At 40.5% G+C, this 24,641-nt stretch overlaps 1 protein-coding gene across 2 annotated transcripts in view; it reads left to right on the forward strand.

Annotated features, from left to right (window-relative positions):
• Nucleotides 1-24,641, forward strand: part of FGGY (FGGY carbohydrate kinase domain containing) — a 291,415-nt gene that overhangs the window by 113,825 nt on the left and 152,949 nt on the right. For both annotated transcript variants that reach the window (XM_063428025.1, XM_063428026.1), the window contains one exon: nt 16,982-17,110. In XM_063428025.1, coding sequence (XP_063284095.1) covers nt 16,982-17,110 — 129 coding nt within the window. The remainder of the gene's footprint in view (nt 1-16,981; nt 17,111-24,641) is intronic.

A 24,641-nucleotide genomic window follows, 5' to 3' on the forward strand; every position in this document is an offset into this window, starting at 1 on the left:
GGTTTTGGGAAAAGGTCGTAAATAAAACACTTCGAGCCGAGCTAGATGAAGCTTGACCGGAAGTCTGAAGTGGCGCCAAATCAGGATATTCGTTTCTAATGGGGGTGGATTCTGGTTCCGGAAGGGGAGATTTAGTACGAGGGGGGGTGGATCCTGTACTGGAGGAGGAAGCGGAAGTGGATGAGGGTAATGAGGGGAGGGGTGCAGGACTTCCTGCGTTTGCGTCACTTCTTCTTAACGGAAAGTAAGGGGGCGGCAAAGGGATCTCGGACTCAGGGGGCGTGTCCAAAATGGGCCTAACACCAGTCCTAGTGGACGAGCAAGTCCTAGCTACCATGAGGCGACACTGCTCCTCGTGGCATGTCTGGAGCCATTTTGGCGAGTCATTTACGGCCTGTCTCCAACAGTCAATATAAGGAAACTGGCCGTAAAGTTCAGGCCTACCCGATACAGCCACGTGTAAGCGCTGTACCAGAGTTGGATCCAAACTGCCACGTGGCGGCCATGCCGCAACCAAAGTAGGCCACTCCCTAGTACACAAAGTGACCAAACGTACAGGAGACATCTTTACCCCAAAATCACAAACTTTGAATCCCTTTTTAAAATTCTTAACCATACATCCTAAGGGATCCGGAATCGTTGACTGCGACGCACCCATACTTAACAATGGAACGTCGTCGACAACGAATACTATACACGCGTACTATTCAACAGTCACACCCGTTTCCTCTGGCAACAGCACCACGTGGTACGGTTACCAAGTGAAACGTACACAATAACAATAAACACTCAGGGAATTCCCGTACACACACAGCTGTTACACCAGTCACTATATAATCAATATTATGCCCTTTGGCGTAACTATACAGTCACCCACGCTATAATTCTCTATATACGAATTACCCGTCTATAACACACCCCAGTAACATCGTCTTTTACAAATAGCGGTTACAGTACGGTTAGCATAGGTCAAAGCACAAGTTAAGGTCACAATACAATTATTAGTGGTTATGGTGTTAAACATGCAATGGACGACAATGATTAGTACTTATTATATAATGTCAGTAAATATACAGGGTTATGGTACCGTGCACTATAATACAGCAACACACTATTAACACTCTCGCTAGACGGCTGAGCTCGCGCTATCTAACAAGATATACACTTTACTAAAACAATCGTTAACACATTTACAATTCCCAACTAAACTATTGGCCAGTACCTTGAATGGACTACCTAAAACTATATACACCCGTTTTGGTTAGCCACACTGCCCAATCACCACATATATAGCGAGCTAGAGAACCGAATTTACACAGGCGCCTCTTAGTCGCACTATCAAAAGTCTAGTGGGTTCCAAATTTACACGCCTTCCCACTTAGCCCAGATAGGATGAGAACTAGCGAACCGAATTTACACAGGCGCCGCTTAGTCTCCCGGTCCCTCCGACCTAGCGAACGTAATATACACCCTAGAACGCTAGTCTAGACAAGACACCGGTGTCCGGCTAGGGCTATTTACACCAGGACCCCGCCTGACTAACCAAATCAAACGGTCTGACTAAAGAGCGTTCGATCGAGCGGTGCGCCTTCGCTCCTTCCCTCCGACAGAGGGGGCAGATACACAGATTCAAAACCCCTTTGGGCCTACCGCACAATCGGTATACCCCTAGTGGGTCCTGCCGTCTAAAACAGCAGTTGTCTTACCTCCTCGTTCCTGAACCTGAGTTCACACTCATCGACGGGGACACCCCAGCACTTCTCACGTAGAGGCCGATGATCTCCTGGACAACAGACCAGTGGCGCCGAGACGAAGGGAGGTCCACGCAGAAGTTCAGGGGTGCAGCCGTAGAGAACGTGGGCAAAGATAGACCGTCTCACGCCTCTGCCTCTCAGCTACCGTTGAACGATGAGCTTCCCGGCCAACGCACCAAATGATACCGGAGAAACTGACGGAAGCCAAGCACAGAGAGATGGACACAGGTTTCTTCAGGAAGGAAGAGATTCTTTATTGGATCACCGATCGGGACTCAGAGGGACTAGCGTCACCAAAATACAGCAAAGTCTGAGTACTGAATACATAGAGTACATTCCTTATATAGCACTGTAGCTCCTCCCACAATTAACTACACCCACACATACCCTTAACCTATTTAATAAATAGAGTCTAAACTCATCCATCCGGTCTAACCACGTGGCTCATCTGATACAAAGGAGAGGGACGCGTAATTCCAGTTCTTACATTCCTGCACCTGGTCAGTACAGTGATAACAGTATCTTAGCTACGTGTAATTAACTAACTGATACTACAAACACATATACATACATATGCCTTGTGGCAATCTTAGCCTGCTAAACTTGTATTTTACTGGAATTACATCACAGTAAGAGACAGGGATTGGATTAAGGACATAGAGAAGAGATGTCTCTATAAATTGCATTGTGACAGGCAATAGATTGCATACAGTGCAGTCGGGGAATAGTAAAAAGCTCAGCCAAATGGCTGCCAACTTTATTAGAAAATATAAACATTACATTTGGGACAAATAACAATTCAGATTCCAAAGTAAGGGGGAAAAACTTTATTTATACAGTGCTTTTAGGTGGTTTACCACATTAACATTTCAAAACCATTACTGTCATTTTTACTGTTCTCTAATAAAAAATGAAAAAGGGAGGGGGGAGCAGAGAAGGAGGGATTTCAACCATGTACATTTTTTTCCACAGAAAAATCTGCACAACATTGCAAGCCTGTGGTATATTACATTAATTTATTTTTTTATTGCATTTCATACAAAGGACCTCTGTCTTTTGGCAGACAGGTTACTGGGAACAGAACCTTTCTCTTTTGTCTTTATTGGCAAACATTTATTTCACAGCTCTATGGCCAGCTACAATTATGTTTCCCATAAAATAAGAGGCCTGAGTTCTGCGTGACAGATAAAACACTGTTCTTGAATGTGTCCTAGCCCTGTTTTAAGCCCCCCTGCTGCATCACATTTTTTCAAAACCGTCAGTAAATTCAGTTTCATTAAAATATTAGCAAGCTTTCATATCCGAGAATTTGCTTACAAAACTTTTTTAACCAAGACGTGTATTGTTGTCTATTGGGTTTGTTACGTCTGGTAAATATCTGGTTACCCTGGAAACCACATTAAAGGTAGAGGGGTCAGCGACACCATAAAATGACAGTACTTTAAACAGAACACAGAGCGTAGCAAATTCCAGATTAGGCTTTGAGGAGCGATAAAAGAAGGAAAGTCTACAGACAGTGCTTTCCTTTGGTAAACCTTTTGCCCCTGAAATGCCTCAGTGGAGTTGGATCAAATAAGAAAAACCTAGGACTTATTTAGACAGAGAAATGAAGCATTAAATTCAACTCCATTTGAACCCTATTAGTGTAAGGTGCAATCTCTTTTCAAATACTAACTAATTTTACTTGTTACATGTGCTGTAAGAAACAACATCATTATATATTTGTCTTTTTCTTATTATTGTAAGCCGCTTTCAAACAGTTTTCTTTAAGTGCACCTGTCAAAAAATTGGCAGTACCATAAGAATGCCGACTATAAGAGAATGGATTCCAAAGGTAGAGTCAATGAGAACCTTAGGAGAAATCAGATACTCTAAACTCCATAAAGACACCTGGCAACAGTGTTTGCGATTCCTCACTAACCATCCAGGCACCTGAAATACCAGGAGCTTACCCCTAGCGAAGTTCACAATTTTTAGTGTTCTTCAGTCCCACTGTGTACTACTTGCCACATACGCAAATAGCCATACCTACCAGGGAACGCCATCCCCCATATCCAGCAAGACAAGAACCACCTTGGCTCATAATCACTCAGGTAGCAAATACCACTTGCATGGACAACTCGACCCCGAGGGCAGCAGTGGACCCAAGTGGTCTATTCCTTTCATTGACCAATATTTTGACTGTCATATCGTTGCTTTGTAATTGAGTGATTTATGCCTTCCACCCTGCTCCAGATCATCAGATGGAGGTAAAACCCCTACAGTACATTGGTCATCAATGCAGCAGGATGTCACCTTCTCATGGGTCACAGCTTTGAATGTTATAACATATCTTACCATACGTGACATCTCTTTTATGTATATGGAAACATTTTATCATCGTCTTATCCCGATTGTTGTATGCTATTTGTGTTTTATGAAGTGCTCTACTACTTATATCAATGCTTTGTAATGCATAAAGTCTTTCAATAAAAACTTAAAAAAAAAAAAAATTGGCAGTAGACGGTGTTCCCTCTAAGTACTTTGTTGCTGAGCAGCAAAATAGCACGTGAAAATGAATCATCAATAAATACATTCTGCAGTTTTCATTGAGTATTAATATTCCTATATACTTTTTTCTTAGTATACAGATTGGAATGTGGGGTTGTTTTGAAGTTAATTTCCTTAACTGTTAGAATTTAACAAAACATTGCTTAGAGGGAGCACAAGTGGTGGCGATTTTTAGGAATTATGTTTTATAACATTCTATTCTTTTTTTATTGTCTGCAAATATGTTTCAATATATGTGTCTCTGTGTGTCTCAACGGACATATTTTTAAGCATATGTTAGGCTCAGCGAGTATTCGCAATGAAAAGCCTGTACATCAATAGTTCCGACTGGGGTAAATGCTCTACAAAACATCTCAAGTGAAAATGTGACAGTTCCCATTGAAGTATTTGATACCTTTGAAGTGATGAACAAGTAGTTGGCTGTAACATCAAAATCTTCAGGAAGTATTGTTAAATCGATCGCCTTACAATAGCCGCACAACAAGATATCCCACCGGCTTCAATAGTAAATCTTTTGGAAAAGCTGCTGCCTGAAACGTGATATAAACAATATTGTATTACATTTTATATAAGAAAAACATTATTTTGACATTATTAACTCCTTAAATAACAAATATTAATAGATACACAATTTTTTATTTATTTTTGTAAATTATATCTTTTATTGTATAGATGAACAAGTTAAGAAATCAGGGACTCGCAGGTCCCGCAACATTAAAATAAAGTATAGGAAAAGACGACAAAACAGAGGTGAGACACGCAGGTCTCTAATCATGAAATATATGCTTCGGAAGGTACAGATAACAACATCAACCGACGATCGTTATACAACATGTGAGATACGCACTCAAGAAGTACCATTTTAAATCGAACAATGAGTATCAAAAACAAAATGTAATAACTGCTTGATCCAAGGATAAATCTGACTGCCATTCTGGGGTCAAGAAGGAATTTTTTTCCTAGCTTGTTGCTAAATTGTGCTTCAGACTAGGGTTTTTTGCCTTCTTTTGGATCAACAGCAAAAAACAAATGTGAGGAAGGCTGAACTTGATGGACGCAAGTCTCTTTTCAGCTATGTAACTATGTAACTATGTAACTCTTGAAGGGTAATCTTTGCTGCCCTGTGATTGACACTTGTCACAGAATACTGCCCTCCCTAGTGTCCATTCTGCCCTTTGGATAGACTATTATTATTTAGTAATAATGGTACTCTTTTTTTTTTATTGCTTTTGCCTAGATAAAACACTGACTAGGCCCTGCTAGGAATCAAACTTGTAACCATCAGGTTTGGGCAAACAAAAATGTTGGGGCATTAGCCAACCAAGTTGATTTACTGCCTGGAAAGGAGAGGACAGGCGAGTAAAAAGGACAGACAGGCGAGTAACCAACATTCAAGTAGGGGAGCATTTGGGAAATAGTGATCACAATATGGTAACTTTTGAAATAAACTCAAAAAAGCAAAAGCATGTGGGGTATATTAAAACGTATAATTTAAAAAAAGCCAATTTTAATAAGATTAGGGCAGCTCTACAACATATCGACTGGCATAAACGCCTTAGTGATAAAAACACTGAGGAAAAATGGAAACTATTCAAACAAATATTAGAAAGGTACACAGTATGTACCATTGGGTAATAAATATAAAAGAAACTAATTAAAACCAATGTGGCTTAGTAGAGAAGTAAAACAAGAGATTAAAAATAAGAAAAGGGCTTTTAAAGCATTTAAATCGGACCAATCAGATGCATCCTATATAAGATATAAGGAAGCCAATAATACTTGCAAAAAGGCAATTAAAGTGGCTAAACTAGAAAATGAGAAATTGATAGCCAAAGAATGCAAAACCAACCCCAAACATTTTTTCAAGTACATTAATTCTAAAAAAACAAAAAATGAAAGTGTAGGTACACTGAAAACAGAGATGGGTCTGTTAGTCAATGAAGACCAGGAAAAGGCAGAAATGTTAAATAACTATTTTTCTTCGGTATATATTAATGAGGATCCTATGGCAAGAGATATGCATATGATTGCTGCAACAAACTTGCAGATAACTTGTGATTGGATAACTCGAGACAAGGTGCTACAGCTATTAAAGAAAATTAATGTAAATAAAGCTCCGGGGCCTGACGGTATCCACCCACGAGTACTTAAGGAGCTAAGTGGGGGAAATAAGTGAACCTCTGTATTTAATTTTTCAAGATTCTTTTGTTTCAGGTATTGTACCGGAGGATTGGAGGAAGGCAGATGTTGTTCCTATATTTAAAAAGGGTTAACAATCCTTGCCTGGAAATTAAAGACCTGTGAGCTTAACTTCTGTGACTGGGAAATTATTTGAACGGCTATTAAGGGATAATATTCAGGAATTCATTGGGAAGAACTGTGTTATTAGCAATAATCAGCATGGTTTTATGAAACATATGTCATGTCAAACTAACCTAATTGCATTCTACGAAGAAGTAAGTAGAAATATAGATCAGGGTGTTGCAGTGGATGTGATCTACTTGGATTTTGCCAAGGCATTTGATACGGTTCCTCACAATAGGTTAGTCTTCAAACTAAAAGAAATTGGTCTAGATGAATATTCTTGTTCTTGGGTAGAACATTGGCTTAAGGATAGAGTACAGCCAGTTGTCATAAATGGTACATTTTCAAGCTGGACAAAAGTGGTAAGTGGTGTCCCTCAGGGTTCTGTTTTGGGACCGCTTCTATTTAACATATTTATAAATGATCTTGAAATGGGCATTGAAAGCCATGTATCAGTGTTTGCAGATGACACAAAACTTTGTAAAGTAATAAAATGTGAGCAGGATATTGCCTTGCTGCAGAAGGATTTGGATAGATTGGGGGACTAGGCACTAAAATGGCAGATGAAATTTAACGTAGAAAAATGCAAAGTTATGCACTTCGGGGTAAAGAATGCACAAGCAATTTACACCCTAAATGGTAGTGAACTAGGGATAACCACACACGAGAAGGATTTGGGAATTGTTATAGACAACAAATTAGGTAGCAATATGCAATGTCAATCTGCCGTTGCTCAGGCCAGTAAGGTTTTGTCATGTATAAATAGGGGCATAAATTCTCGAGATGAAAATATAATTTTGCCTCTTTATAAATCGCTGGTAAGACCACACCTTGAATATGCTGTGCAATTTTGGGCACCTGTTCTAAAGAAGGATATCATGGCACTAGAAAAAGTGCAGAGACGAGCTACAAAATTGATAAAAGGAATGGAGCATTTTAGTTATGAAGAAAGGTTAAAAAAATTAAATCTCTTCAGTTTGGAAAAACGGCGCCTTAGAGGGGATATGATAACATTATACAAGTATATTCGGGGCCAGTACAAACCATTATCTGGAAATCTATTCATAAACAGGGTTATACATAGGACACGAGGTCACACATTTAGGCTTGAAGAAAGGAGATTTCATCTAAGGCAAAGAAAAGTTGTTTTTTTACAGTAAGAGCAATAAGGATATGGAATTCATTGCCGGAAGAGGTGGTTTTGTCAGAGTCTATACAGATGTTTAAATTGCAATTGGATAAATACTTGCAAAACCATAACATACAGGGATACAATTTCTAATTAGTGGGATAATAGCTGCTTGATCCAAGGAGACATCTGACTGCTATTTTGGGGTCAAGAAGGAATTTTTTCCTAGTTTGTTGCAAAATTGGAAGCGCTTCAGACTGGTTTTTTTGCCTTCTTTTGGATCAACAGCAAAAGCATATGTGAGGAAGGCTGAACTTGATGGACGCAAGTCTCTTTTCAGCTACGTAACTATGTAACTATGTAACATGACGTAAAGTCATGATTTTATGCGTCAGACACAGGACCTCAAAAAATAAACAAAAATGATGTGGCAAAATAGCAACAAAGATGTGGGAACAAGACCACAAATCACAGTTATCATCAATGACAGGAAATATTTGAAAACATCTATTGTGACCATAAGTATAGCAAAGCTATTTCAGAATCACTTATAAGACAAATATAAAATTGCAAATATATAAACTTATTGTAAAACAACGTGTAATAGTAACAAACTGGGGGCAAGGCGGGAATATCATCAAATCAGTGTGGCAGAGCCACTACTTATTAATTTTTTTCAAACAATTTTTAATAACATTTTCATTAGCAGGTAAAATTAGAATGATCAGTATCAGAGGAAATGAAAATCGAAGACCAATAAGTCCTTCATTCATGTGTACAATAGTAAAAGAAAACTAATATACGAAATTTAATTAAACATAAAACATTGAAAAAAAGCTGAATACATATAAGATTTTTACATTTTTTTTACAAAAATGGTACTTCATAAGTATAACAATTTTTTAGAAACCTTAACGAACCCTGTATTTATTGAATGTTTCCGAGAGGTTTTTTTGTGACGTAGTCTATAAACTTCATTGAAGGTTTCCACTGGAGAGATTGAAGGGTGGTGGTGGGAGTTATCAAAATGTAGATGATCACTACATTTTTGTCAAATTTGTATGTGTAACTGTGTCAGTGGTCATTTCCTTGTCACTGTCGATAAATACATGGCATAGCTTGGGCAATAAAGCAAAAATAAATGATTGCCAGGAATTATGCTTGAATAGGATGAATACAACAATTATTCTGTTTGGGATGCACAGTGTGTACACAGGCTGTGCTACATGTTTATAGTTTCATGCAGCTGACTTGGGCAGAAAGTTGCAGAGACAGCACAAACCATGTGAACTTCTGATAAATGCCTTCCAGCTGTTCCCATCAGAGGTCTCAGCCTGGTGGGAACATACGTATCTTACTCAGGTCTTCTCTCATTCTTAAGTTATCAGTGTGCAGACTACTAATAGTTCCATGTAAAAGCAGTTAAAGACATTCAGGTGTATTTAATAAACTCCACAGTGTTGTGAGTTAAAATTTGAATTGCAAGCTTTAGGGAAAAATAGCAGATCTGAAACATTTCTCCAACTCGGATGAAGTCAGAGTTTGGCTAGTTTATCCTTAATTTTGCCAGTTTGATTTTAATTCACTACAATCTAGAATTCAGTAACTAGCATGCCTACCAACTGTCCTGCTTTTTGCATGATAGTCCCGACGTTGGAGTGCTGTCCCTCTTTTGGCATGGTAGTCTTGATTTTGGGGTGCTGTCCCGATTTAGTTTCCTGGTATCCTGTGAGGACATAAGGGATCTATCCCGGGGTAGCACAGTGCAAGCGCATCATTTGACACACTCAGGGTATGTAGCGGGCACTAGGACATGCAGGGAGCGCTTCATCAGCGGTCCCTACAAGGTCCTGATAGCTGGGGGCTGATCTGACTGCGGGTCATGTGGAGGGTCTGGCCCTTTGTTGGGAAGACCCATCCCCTTTTGGATGAGGCCACTCATTTTCTAGATGGCCCACCCATTGTGGATATTGCTAGTGACACACTCACATTACTAGAGACATTCCCACAGGACTCCATCCAACCATCCTAAATGTTCCGGGGACATGGAATAATACTGTAAAGTGGAAATTGTCAGAATTCAAATGGAACTAAAATAGCTTAAACCAATCTCCAATCTAGCTATATTTTAGTTCACTTTTTACATGTTAAATAATCCTGATGGTCTTTTTGTACCATGGACCTCTTGATAACGATTGGTAAAATATGAAGATTATTACTGTTCAGATGTTAATGGCAAATTCTTAGTAATTGTTTAGTTCACATTAAATAAATTGAGAGGCTCAGCATTATTCCAAAAACAAACTTTTTCAGTTATTATTCTTGAGATAGCAGCTAGGGAACGATGAATGTATCTTAACATTCTGCATTTGTTCCACAAATGTTTGGCAAATACTCTAACTTCATATTACAATATTTGTGCTAAAGCAACGAAAGTTGTTTTGCATTTGCAAAGCAAATGTAATATATATGTTGGAGTATATGGAGAACATTTGTGGAATTAGTGTATATTTGCTTACCATACAGTGGAATGTAAATGTCTCTTTCCTATAGACAAAAAGCAATGTCACTGTTCATAAGAAAGCAGTGGCACTGCACTGTGCATTGTTACTCCCATTGTTCTCAGCCAGTCACTCCCGTTTGGCTGTTATGTCTTGAATTTTTTTTTTTTAAAGTAAATCGAATTAATGCATCACACAGTCATGTGACTTACACATATGCTAAGAAATATTATATTCAACTTCCGTCATTACTCTTATAGTACTCTTATAAGCTATATAGCTTATAGTTCATATAGCTGCAGAGAATCAGAAATGTCACTTGAGTGCTGATTGCACAATCTGTTAGTCAAAAGAACCTTCACAGCCCAGAAAAAAAATGAGTGTTTAGTAGATATACCCTAATGGAAACATGCATACTTTTAATTATGCATTTCCCGTGGGGATATATCTAAAAAACAGTTTGCAAAAGTTGCAGATCTCTTGTCTGTTGACTTTGCAAGCCCTCCCCTTCTAACTCCACCCAGACTCTATGTGTGTGTCCAATCACAAACTTCCCAATACAGCTCAATGAGAAGTCTTTGCAAGGCAGGTGCTGTAAGCAACTACCTGCCATTGAGTTTAGCTCCACTGAGCCACTAGCCAGGACTGGTTTGCCTGATTGATCACCAAGGTTCATTCATAAAAGTGCCAATTTCTATTGAAATCTGCACTTTTTTAAAAAAATACTCTTCACACATAAAGCACTGGCGTAAGCTGAACTCCCTTCTGGAGTTCATATATTTAGTATTTAATTTAATATTTTTTATAATATTTAATTTACATTGTATTTATAGCTTTCCTCATACAGCCAGAGCATACTACGTAAATTAATTTATCCCTCAAAATGCCGTACATGCAGACACATGCGTTCATACGGTACGACTGAAGGAATGAGTATGAGCATGCACTTCTACAGCATTTATCCGTGTTTAAATTGTCCAAACTCACTTGAGCATGCACAGAGCGTTATGGCGCAGTAATTTCGCTCTGAACATGGAAGTCATGTGAAAGTAATTGTATTTATTAATATTGTTTTCCTTTACTCTACTGTCCTGCTCACCCCAGTAAATAAACAGTTACAAATGTGAAAACTCCTTATTTGTGGTTAATTATTTTTTCCATTATTATTTCCATTGTTACAGACAAGAATTAAAATCTTTATTTGTTATTATTTTCCTTTTCTATGTTGAGCAAACATTATTCACTAGATTAATGTATTTGCTTCCTGGCTCTGTAGTCTCGGTTCCAGCCGAACAGTCCTGATGTGGGACTATTGTCGCAAGAAAACGTGCAGGGCAACATCTCGTTAAAACCGTTTGCAGCTGTGTGAGCTTGTCGCAGGGTATTTCTGTGACTGTGAAATCACTCCTACATGGGCTGGTGTACATCATGTACCCCATACACAGGACAGCCACACGGACTGACAAATCCAACTTTCATGAGAGCCCTCTGCGCGTCTCCAGTGATGCACTGACAAGGTGCAAATTAGTTGATGATTTTTATAATTTTATGGAAAAACAACCAAACTGAAAACAAAGATTAAGAATGTTTCCAATTCGGCTACTTGGGTTTAAAAAGGTTTAATTAATTTAAAATTCACTTTCAATTTCCAACAGTTCACACTAGTGAATAGCCCTGCAAGTGTTACTGGTGTGCTGCATTCTGTCCTCAACCTGGCTAATATCTCACTTCTCACTGCAGAGTTAGATGTAAGACGCATGAACGCAGACGCGTATTTTTACGCTCTCTTTTCTAGCAAACAATGGGAAAAGTATTTACTTCTGTAACATTAATCTAGAGCAGGGCTGCCCAACAGGTAGATCCCCAGATGCTGTAGAACTACAACTCCCATGATGCTTTGCGTGCCTTTAGAATGCAGTTAGAATTACAAAGCATCATGGGAGGTGTAGTTCTACAACATCTGGGGATCTACCTGTTTGGTCTAGAGAAATATCACGGATAATTATTGTATCAATTTAGAATACATTTAATACTCCTATGAAATACATTTTAGGCAGAATTTTATAATGTGATTAATGAAGTCATCCAAGCTTTCTTACACTATACTAAATAGCTTGAGGGATCTACAGTAAAACGCTATTGGTAGACAGGTTAAACTAGTACATATCCTTAAGTCGCTTTTGAACAGATGAACTGTATATAATACGAATAGTGTGCGTATGAATGATTTATTCAAAAACATCTGGTTCTCAACTGTCTGAGACAGTGTGACCCTCCTGTTATGCTCAGAGCAATTCATCATTCGACTACATCAAAAATTATGCTGAGTGCCAAAATATCATTTGTTTTTCGTAGACAAGGAAGAGATTATTCAAACATTTTGTCCAATGATATTTCAGCTGCAGGTTTTTCAGTTTTTTTTATTACATTAGATTTCATTGAGCTTTTTGAATTGATATTTCACAAAGCAGTTTAATCCAGATGGATGCATTTTATGGTAACAACTGTATGTTCTAATCTCAGAGGGGCTAGACTATGACTTTCTGAAGTGTTGTGGGACTACAGTTTTAGGAGTTGTAGTCACGTTCAAATTTCCCAAAAGGCAGAGTAAGCACCTGCCTACAGAACCCTGACCTCTGGGAGGCACCTGTTATCAGCACTTATAATGTGCCTTTTCAAGCTTAAAGGACCACTCTAGTGCCAGGAAAACATACTCGTTTTCCTGGCACTAGAGTGCCCTGAGGGTGCCCCCACCCTCAGGGTCCCCCTCCCGCCCGGCTCTGGAAAGGGGAAAAGGGGTAAAACTTACCTTTTTCCAGTGCTGGGCGGGGAGATCTCTGCCTCCGATCCTCCTCCGTTCCGCCCCATCGGCTGAATGCGCGCGCATTCAGCCGGTCGCATAGGAAAGCATTTACAATGCTTTCCTATGGACGCTTGCGTGCTCTCACTGTGATTTTCACAGTGAGAATCACGCAAGCGCCTCTAGCGGCTGTCAATGAGACAGCCACTAGAGGATTTGGGGGAAGGCTTAACCCATTAATAAACATAGCAGTTTCTCTGAAACTGCTATGTTTATAAAAAAAAAAATGGGTTAACCCTAGCTGGACCTGGCACCCAGACCACTTCATTAAGCTGAAGTGGTCTGGGTGCCTAGAGTGGTCCATTAAAGGGACACTATAGTCACCAAAACATCTTTAGCTTAATGAAGCAGTTTTGGTGTATAGGTCATGCTCCCGCAGTCTCACTGCTATGTAAACATTGCAGTTTCTCTAAGGCTTTAGGGAACAGGGACACTGCATCCAGACAACTTTAATGAGATGAAGTGTTCTAGGTGCTTATAGTGTCCATAGTAGGGGTCCCTGGCCACCCGCTAGAGGGGTGACTAAGGCAGAGATTACATATTTCCTTAACCCCTTAAGGACACATGACATGTGTGACATGTCATGATTCCCTTTTATTCCAGAAGTTTGGTCCTTAAGGGGTTAAAGACATACCAATTCACACCTGCAATTGGTGCTGGGATAGGCTAAAGCCAGTCAGCTGACACTATCAGCCAATCACAGCCACCCATTGCTGATTGCTGCTCAGGCTAATGATTCTTCATTAGTCGAACAGCACAGAGGCGACTCTCATTTAGCATTAAAATATTAAAAAATATTTTCATGCTGAATGGAAGGACGACTCTAGACACTATAACCACTTCAGTGAGATGATGCAGTTATGGTGCCTTTGTCATCCCTTTAAGTAAGCAATCATGTATTCTTTGTCATTATATATTGTTTAATTTTATTTTCTTTAATGTTTGTGTTTTTGCTCATTTTTCCCCCCCTTAATCTGTTGTGGAGGGGATTTTGACCACAGTTTAAATGCTCCAATTTACTAAAATTACTTAAAGGTACGATGGTCTTGTAGGCGCCAATTAGCGCCGATTTTTAACTTGCACAGCACTAGTTTATTTTTTCACCATTAGTGGTGTTTTCTAGTGAGAGTATGTCGGACCTGTCTTATTGAGAGTCATATGGGGATGATAGATTAAGTGAAAGATTACTTTTCGGTGAGGGTTATTGCTTCAGCACTAGTTAGCTTTTGACCACAAGGTAACAGATAGTATACCTATACCAAGCTATTAAGTAAAATATAGGTGGATTAAGTTCAGGTCAAAGCTTAAAATCCTGCAGGTTGCTGAGTTTGGTCTCATTATAGATCTGCTACAGTTTGTGTAACATTGCATTTGGCGTCTGGATACACTGTATTCATTGTGTATCCATATGAGTGCTCATTAAGAGCATGTTCTTAATTTTCTAGCCATCTTATTTCAGAACAGCTACAACATTGTATTTGATGTCTGGATACATTATGGTTCTATGTATTTATATGAGAGCAGTCTCTAGGATAAATGGAATAAATAGAGCAATACCTCATTTATATTCAATATTGGTCCATCTATTACAAGACAATTTCGATTATCTAAGCTCTTATAGCGTGAGGCATTTACTTATCCCTTCTTTCTGGTTAGCAGTTAACCCTTCAATCTATTGGGTATATACCCCCCACAGGTTAGCTGAGCTTCATTACTCTCTTTAGGTTTATAGATGTGGAGTGTGTGTTTTTTTTTTCATTTCCTTTATTTCTTTATATTTTCTTTATGTATCTTAAGGTTTACCAATAAATGTGCTTTTAAATTTCTTAGCAACTTTGAGTTATCTAACATTGTGTGCTTTGGCTTTTTTGCCTTAGAACTACTTTCTTTTTTGTTTTATTTTGTATTAAGGGTTACCCCCTATCTAGATACCTACAGGACACACATTATAGCCCCTGTTCATCAGAGGGGCATACTCTGTTTTTTTTTTAAAATACTTTGTAATACCATTACTTGTTTTCTACTCTGTATTATTTTGGGTTTGTATAATATATGGACTGCTTTCAACTTTGTTCCTGGTGGTAACGTTTGTTAACTATTATGAACAACTAATCGCTTTTACGATGGCTAACCAGTTTTCACGACTGGGTCCACCTTTAGATGGCTGAATGAATCTAGCCTTTTCCTAACATTATTTAGCATACAGATACCTATTTATGTATAGAGAGGGACGGGGTGCATACTGGTGATCGTGTGTACAATTAGAAAATAATGATATTGAGGAATTCTGGAGATATCAATTTACCTATCTTATATAAATCTCCAGAGCGGTTTAGAAATGTTTCAAAAACCATTAGATGGTATTATTGTATTAGATTGCTCTAATACATGCTTCACAGTTACATATATCCCTACATATTTTAAATGGACAATTATGGATTCTTTAATTTTAGGGGTGTTAGTGAGGGTATGGCCAGGGGCAGAGTTGAGATGTAAATTGGAACAAGAACATTGTTTCGTATTTACACAGACTGATTTCAAAATCAATTTGCTAAAGTTTAGACACATTACTGCTAGTATCGTTCATGTGGACCTCTGTTATACACTCAAACACAGCAATAAAATGGAGCTCCTACAAAAGAAAGACATTGGGATAGAAAAGTAGGACTGAAGGATTTAGGAAAACTAGAAATTAGGGAACTAATACCATAGACTGTGAAAATAAATCAGAATTAAAAAAACAAATAGCTCAAACAGGGAAATGGGGAAGAAAAAGACACTTACCCTCATGGAACTAGGATGCCAGGCACAGGAACTCCAAATCCTATAGCAAAAGAAAAAAAAATGCCAAAAACAAGTGCTCTAAATGCACAAAGGAAAGTCGAATCCATAAAGTGCAAAAAATAGACAAACAGTAGAGCAAAGGTCAAAAAACACCTTACGCGTTTCGGACCTACAGGTCCTTAGCCATAAGAGTCCAAAACACATAAGATGTTTTTGACTTTTTCCCCGTTTGTCTATTTTTTGCAATTAATGGATTATATTGTGGATTTGCAGAGGGATTTAGGGCCAAAATAAGGACTTTCCCTCCTAAATAGGGACACTTGGGAAGTATGCTGTAATATATCTTTTATATTACAATTTATTTGTATGCATATAACATATACATACATGTACAAATCGATACATGTCTTTGAGTAATTTCAGTGCCACACATACTTAAACACAAGATACATCTCAATGTATTGTTCCTGGTAAAGCCCTTTCTAAATGTATAGATTTTCATTAATCCAGGGCTTATAATGTGTTTTTCTGTTACGATTTATGAATTAGCTTTAGAGAGTGCATCCTTATTCTTTACTAACTCTATATGGGCCCGAATACGTCTAATTAAGGAATTAAGAGCTGAACGGATACATGTACTGAAGAACAAAAGAATGTCACAAATAATGCAGTTGACATATGGTATCGAGTTCTGCCTAAATTCTTAGCAAATGTATAATAAATGTTAATAATGGCAGATAATAGAGTCATTATTTAAAAGTCTGAAGCAAAGAGCTGTACTCAGACAGACAGGTTAACTGCTCCATGGAATGTCGTGTTTAAATCCAAGTAAATATGATAAACCTATTTTTTTTAGAAAGCCTCCAGTTAAAGACGTGTTATTTTTACTTATATCTGCGTGTTTACATTTCCCAGTGCAGGTAATATGTGAAATTCAGAAACTGCAATCATTTAGAAACAGGCCTTTATATAGCAACAAGCGCTTTATTTTATGTTTCACTAGAGAGATGTTAAGGCAACATATAGCAGAAACCCTCTGCTTTCTGTCTGTTTATCTGAAGAGAACCTTTTTTTTCTTTTTTTTCCTCTGTCTGCCCAGGAAACCAAGTCTTGTCTCCTGGATCTTCCATAGGGAATACATTGACTTCAGAGTCTGCCAAGGCCCTCGGTCTACCAGAAGGAATTGCTGTAGCTGCGTCACTCATTGATGCACATGCCGGGGGACTAGGTATGTTTTCATGTAAACTTTCACACACACAAAAAAAGATAAAAAGTGAAATCAGAAATTGCCAAAAGTCATCATAAAAATTACAGGAATATGTTTGGTTTGGATTTTTTTAAACCAAGCCGGTTCTAGCTATAGGCATTTAGACATTTAGGCATGCCTTCTGAGTCACCAATGCACCAGTGTAGACCTGCAGAAGTTGGAAGCACGCTATTGGACCACTACGGAGCATCGGAGGTCAGTGGGGACCAAGGTAAGGAGACAACGGTTTTCCTCATTACCGGAGAACCAGGCCAGAGTACTCCTGGCATCATAACCACTACAGTAAGCACTATAACCACTACAGTGAGCAATGTGATTACTACAGTGAGCTGTAATGGTTATGATACTTGGAGTAAGCTTTTAACTTTCTGTAGCATTGATCAGCCTATCATATAAATGCCTGTATAACAGTTCTTTGTGTGTACAGCAGGCCCTCTGGGAACTGTAGTTGAAGTGTTACTTTTGTACTTTAGACAAGGAGGGCGCATCCATAAGGCGGCACAGGTGGCCGCCCTAGGGCGTCAGAGCAGGGGGGTGCAAAAATCTGAATCTCCTGCCAATTTACCTGTCTCCCTGCAGATAATGTCAGAAGGAGGGGGCATGAATTCCACTGCACCCAGACTCCCCAGCGGTCCTGAATGCATTTGAAGCCCCTGCTCCTCCCTCTGCAGCCCCAGTCATCCCCCTCTGCAGGCCCTATCCTCCCCCTCTGCAGCCCCTGCCCTCTCCCTCTGCAGCCCCTGCCCTCTCCCTCTGCAGCCTCTGCCCTCCCCCTCTGCAGCCCCTGTCCTCTCCCTCTGCAGCCCCTATCCTCCCCCTCTGCAGCCCCTGCCCTCTCCCTCTGCAGCCCCTGCCCTCTCCCTCTGCAGCCTCTGCCCTCCCCCTCTGCAGCCCCTGTCCTCTCCCTCTGCAGCCTCTGCCCTCCCCCTCTGCAGCCCCTGTCCTCTCCCTCTGCAGCCCCTGTCCTCCCCCTCTGCAGCCCCTGCCCTCTCCCTCTGCAGCCCCTGCCCTCTCCCTCTGCAGCCCCTGCCCTCCCCCTCTGCAGCCCCTGTCCTCCCCCTCTGCAGACTCTGCCCTCCCCCTCTGCATCCCCTGTCTTCTCCCTCTGCAGCCCCTGTCCTCCCCCTCGGCAGCCCCTGCCCTCTCCCTCTGCAGCCCCTGTCCTCCCCCTCTGCTGCCCCTGCCCTCTCCCTCTGCAGCCCCAGTCCTCCCACACCCAGACTCCCCAGCGGTCCTGAATGCATTTGAAGCCCCTGCTCCTCCCTCTGAAGCCCCTGTCATCCCCCTCTGCAGGCCCTATCCTCCCCCTCTGCAGCCCCTGCCTTCTTCCTCTGCAGACTCTGCCCTCCCCCTCTGCATCCCCTGTCTTCTCCCTCTGCAGCCCCTGTCCTCCCCCTCGGCAGCCCCTGCCCTCTCCCTCTGCAGCCCCTGTCCTCCCCCTCTGCTGCCCCTGCCCTCTCCCTCTGCAGCCCCAGTCCTCCCACACCCAGACTCCCCAGCGGTCCTGAATGCATTTGAAGCCCCTGCTCCTCCCTCTGAAGCCCCTGTCATCCCCCTCTGCAGGCCCTATCCTCCCCCTCTGCAGCCCCTGCCTTCTTCCTCTGCAGCCTCTGCCCTCCCCCTCTGCAGCCCCTGTCCTCTCCCTCTGCAGCCCCTGCCCTCTCCCTCTGCAGCCCCTGTCCTCCCACACACACCTCTTCCCAGTGGAAGCAGTTGGTTGTTGGTGAAGCAGGGACTCCTTCCTTCTTACCTCTTCCTGTGCAGCCGTTACCAGGGGCTTCCGAAGGTATTAGCCCCACCTCCACCGATCGTTAAGCACCGCCCCAGCCGCCTTGATATTTTTTTTTTTTACACCCAGGTGGAGAATAATGAAATCCTCCACCAGATACCTGTTTTAGCTCCCCTGAACTCCTGTCGACCGGCCATGTGCGAGCTGTGTCGGCCACATGGTGCCCCCTGCTCCATGGCCCGTTGTGCGGCCGCACAGCTCGCATGCCCCTAAGGCCAGCCCTGTCTCTGTATGGCTGAGTCTATGCCTCTGTATCCCTGTGTTTGTATATCTCTGTATGACTGTGTCTGTATTTCTCTATATGACAATGGCTGCATGTCTCGGTGTGTGTCTGTATGACTGTATGTCTGTGTTTGTATGACAGTGTACCTGCATGTGTAGACAGTATGACTGTGTGCCTGCATATCTCTGTGACTGTGTGCCTGTATGGTAGTGTGTAATGCTATATGTCTATATGGCTTGGGAGTAAAGAGATTCACAAGGCCCTGGGTAGGGAGGGATGACAAAATGGCTGAGGAGAGAGACACAAAGAAAAGAGCTGAAGGAAAGAAAGAGACACACAAAGGGGCTGAGGGAAGTAAGAGATACAATAGGAGGGTTGTAAGAGACTTCCCTTCTTCTCCAGATTGTTATATTTAATTTTTTTTTTGGGGGGGGGTGGGGAGTCAAAATGCATCTTCATCTGTGTAGCCAAAAATCCTTGCACCGGCCCTGACTTTAGACAGTTATTAGCTAAACTACAACTCCCAGAAACCGAATTGAAGACACTCCATACAGATGTATTATCAGAGTTAAAGGGAACATACTGCAGCTTGGGAGGTTGGACAAAAATGTTAAGCTTGTGGAGCAAAACATTTTTTATTTAAAAAAACTAGATAAAATTAACAAAACAATTAACCCATTATAATTAATGCAAAATCACTGCTATCATGTGCGATTTCCTGCAATCCATATTTTTCATATTTTTTCGCTTACCAATAAAAATGTTCAACTATGTTACACTATACATATTTCTCTTTTTGGGTCATTTAAATGTGGATTTGGAAGAGTGGACTTCTGCCTCCACCCCCCCCCCCCCCCCCGCCCCGCACCCCCCCTGCCCCAATCTTTCACACACCAGGAAACTAAATGGTTAGTGCTGGCTCCACCTTCTTCTGATGTCATTGCAAGGAGGAGCCTAAAGTGCATGCGCAGAGACCGCTGTACGCGCATTAGGCCTTTGAATCAATGCTTTCCTATAGGGGATTTGAAGACACATGACGTCCTCAGGCACAGCGTGAGGACGTCCAGAGAGGTTTCATGGACTTAAACTCCGTGAAACAGCAGGGAGCGCCTCTAGTGGCTGCCTGATAAGGCAGTCATAACCCTTTAATATAAACATTGCACTCTCTCTGAAACTACCATGTTTTAGATTGCAGGGTTAAGGGGACAGGGACACTGCACCAAGACCACTCCAGTTCAATGAAATGAAATGGTCTTGGAGCTTATAGTGTCCCTTTAAACAAAGTATGCAAGAATAGCACTCACAATAAGTATAGTTTACATGCTTTTATGTTTTGCTTTTAGTTATAATATTTGCATTTTATATATATTCATTGTGTTTATTCACTTTGCACCCTCAAAAAAGGTAACACAATATTGCATAGACTTGGGTGGACAAGTATTAAATTGTAGCATATGTTAAAGATATCAGAACTTTCTGAACTTCGAGCTCACATTTACACAGATTACTAACTGACAAGAAAGAAGAGAGACCTGTCCCTTAAAGGAACGATCCAAGCACCATAATCACTACAGCCCTCTATACTGGTTATGGTTCCAGGAGTCTCCTAGTGCTGTCAGATGTCAAACTATTTTAACACAGTTTTACAACTTACCTGAGTATTGGTCTATAGGCCCTTTGCACTTTTAATGCCACCTTCTGCCCATATTCACAATTATTTCTCATTCCTTATTTGTATATCTGTACCCATTATACACCACAACATAATATGTTGTCACTTTATAAATAAAAGTAATAATTATAATAATAATAATAAATCAGTATATGACATACTGCTAGATCAAGTAGTAAAACACCTAAACATACTCAACTCTGTTGATTATGATAAATAGAAGCTGATGTCTAATAAGCGACACATTTCATTAATCTATATATTTCTTAATGCAAATCAATGAACCAACCTTTTGTGATTCTGTACACAATTGTTTATGGCCCACTGTGGAAGCAAAATTGGCATTTTAGCCACGTTTGCTTTTTCTAGCCTTACCTAATGCTGTCATCATTGTGCATCTATATACATATTTTTTATATAATGCCCTTATAGTCCAGTAATCCCTGATCTGAGACCACCTTGTGCAGACCCTATAGCCATAAGAATTGAATAACGATCATCATGATTCCAATTTGGATCTCAGAAAATATTTAGTAAACTTGCAAGAAATCTGATTCTTTCCCTCATTTAAACGGCGACTGATAAATGTTGCACTTACGCTTGGAAAAAAAAAAAAAAAAAGTCATAAGCCATTAAAATCGTGCATGGGAATAAGCTGAAATGATTACAATATTTTGGAAAATGAATTCCAGCGAGACTAACAAAAAGTTAAAGGTCTGCTTTGGCTGGGGAGGTGCTGACAACCTAAGGAAATTCCTCAATTATAATCATTTTCCAATAACATAACGAGGTGAACAAGCGTTGGGTGTATGGCAGCAGGTAAACAGTGTGTCCATAGTTAGTACAAAGTGCTTGCTCACAGCTGTCTTTCAGGCATGGGTAGCAGTTAATCAGGTATTTGACCACATCTGTTAAGCAACTGGTTCTTTAAATTAATTGGTGGTTATAAAAGGGAATGCTTATGCAGCTGTTCTCATTAAATCGAAAAACTGTTATTGTGTGAACAGAATATGATCTTGCATATACAGATTGGTAATGCTGTGATTGCTTTTGCGGCATTAATAATACCAGGTAATATCTTCCTATGGCTCAACTGGAGAGTTTTTTCTTAATTTTGTATTATTGTATTCTTTTTATTCTATTTTTAATTATGTAAGTTTATTTTGCAAAGATTGCAGACCAAAAGAAAACACAGGACATTGGCTTGCCTGGGAATTTGTTAAATGAGTCGAATCCTTTGAGACCTTTCAAACGGCTATCTTAAAGATTCTAAGGTTTTGAATATGTAACCACAGCAGATTATAACCGTTCACCTATGCTTAATTTGTTGAACTCTTAAGTAATACTCACAAGATGGGGTAATATCTGCTTGTCTAGGTAACATAGCCATAGAGCTCAACAGAGCATATGCAATTCTAGAGGTAATCCGTTTTATTTTTGCACAAATTAGTAATCATTTATCTTTTTTGGTAAAGGTTTAAAGCTAGAATACCTATGAAATTAAAGGTACACTATAGGCACCCAGACCACTACAACTCATTGAAGTGGTCTGGGTGCAGTGTCCCCATTGCACTTAGTGCTGCAGTGTAAAATATTGCAGTGTTAGAGAAACTCCAATATCTACATTACAGGACTTCTGTACAGGACCTCTATTGGCTGTCTACCAGACAACTACTACAGGTGCTTCTGGAACCTTACTGGACTTTAGGTCGCTTAAATGACGTTGAATGTCCTCACGCTCTGTATGAGGACATTCAGTGTCAGGGAAATCTCTATAGGAAAGCATTGATTCAATGCTTTCCTATGAGGAGGGCCTAATGCCCTCGCCTGCATGTGCATTAGGTTTCCCCCGTTGGATGACATCGGAGGAGGAGAAATGCCGACCCAGCACAGAGGGACATCAGCGCTGGGATCGGGTAAGTTAATAAAGAGTTTTCAACCCTTATAGGCTGGGATGGGGGGGTGGGGGTGTGGGGGATGTCAGGATGTGGGAGGCAATTATGAATACAGGTTTGTTTACAAACTAACATTATTGTGGTTCCTTAGCAACCTAAAATTCCTAGCACAACCACTAGGTGAATATAGGATGTCTGGTATATCATATCCTTAGTTAAAGGGTAAGTCATAAAAAGCTCATAATGCAGCACCAGGTCAAACCGCAAGGGCACAAACTTGAATTCCAGCGAGGTGAAGTAAGTAAGTCATCCTTCCAAGGTGGAATACTGTTTGGTAATAGTAAACACCTATTAATATCACTATGTACCTGTAAAATAAGACAATGAATTATGCAGAAGGATAATAACTTTGGACATACTTTATTTATTTATTTATTTATTACTGGTATTTATAAAGCGCCAACAGATTCCGCAGCGCTGGTTAGTATATTAGTATATTATCCATTAAATCAAAAAGCTTAATGGTTAATATACTGACAAAGTATAATCTAGCTAAATTAAAAAAATAAAAAACCTGAAAACTTTATTGCCAGTAATTTAAATATTACATATATATACTCATTCCACACTCACTTAATTTGTTGTCCTAGTGCAATATGTTTAAATACAATCAATTTCTAATTTTCACTCAAATGCACACTTGTACAGAATTGATCGTATGCCCTGGTTCTAGGTTTATGAACGTCGGTTCCTTTTAAAAAAGGAGATATTGTATTATTTTATGTGTGGCATGGAATAGAAGAAAAATTACCATGACCCCTCAATATGTTATTAGAGTACAGCTTCCATATTTCTCAGTCAGCGAAAATATTGCAGATTATTATGAGAGTTGTCATCTGTTGGGCACTTCAGACAAAGAGCCAGCTGCTCGTCTGGCATCTTACACGGCACCAAATGCAAGCTGTTAGGGCAGCGTGGCAGCGTACTCTGACACCTGATACTCCCTATGTCACGGGAGGGCTGGCAAGGAGGATGGAGGGGAGCAATGACCCACTATGCCATCAGCAATCAGGGGCTGGGAGCTGCAGCTGCACACCATTCTCCTGCAGGAGAAATATTGGGGTGTCTCTGTTGACAGAGTACCCCGGGTGTGAGCCAGCAGGCAGGAATTATTCGGGAACTAGTTTTGCACTCTACACGTCCATTGAGGTGTTTACAAGTCATCGCAGCATGATGATGCTCATGAAACACATAATACACTGCAGGGTAATTCACAAAATCCCGAATAGTAGTGACTTGAAACCCAAATGGCAAAAATAGCTGATATGGAAAAATTGTGTAATTTTACTAAAGTATATTGCATGCTCCACTTGAGTAGGACCATCCACACACAGAGCTGCAAGTTATGTGCTCAGAAAAGGTAATTCTTTTGTAATTGCCAGCTCATACCAAAAGTTGCCAAACCCTAACCTGTCCCCTCACAGGCTGTCCAACTGGATATCTGAGACCAGGAACACTTAGCAGAGGTGCTGACACAGGTATGGATTTCAGGAATGATAGCCAAAGAACAGTCTCCACTCAGGGACAGTCCTCACATTCAATGTCAGGCAGCTGGTGCATTGCATCCTGTCCCATCAGTGCTGTGAGTCTGAGCTGTGTGAGGACTCACTGTGTTCAATGTGACAGCCTCAGAACTGAGAACAGCCTGTCTCGGTTTTCTGTGTCTCTGTTCCTTTGCGTCATCCGAGCTTCCTAAAGAGACCGCACAGTCTAAGAGAGCAGACCCACAAGGGGTTATTCACTAAACAATAAACTGTGTTTAAAGTCTTTAGATTGTAAGCTCACGGGCAGGGCCATCTACCTTTTGTATTGGTCTGTTCTTAATGTGTTGTCTTTCCCAATTGTACAGCGCT

The sequence above is a fragment of the Pelobates fuscus genome, chromosome 7 (genome assembly GCF_036172605.1).
Source record: "Pelobates fuscus isolate aPelFus1 chromosome 7, aPelFus1.pri, whole genome shotgun sequence".
NCBI lineage: Eukaryota > Metazoa > Chordata > Amphibia > Anura > Pelobatidae > Pelobates > Pelobates fuscus.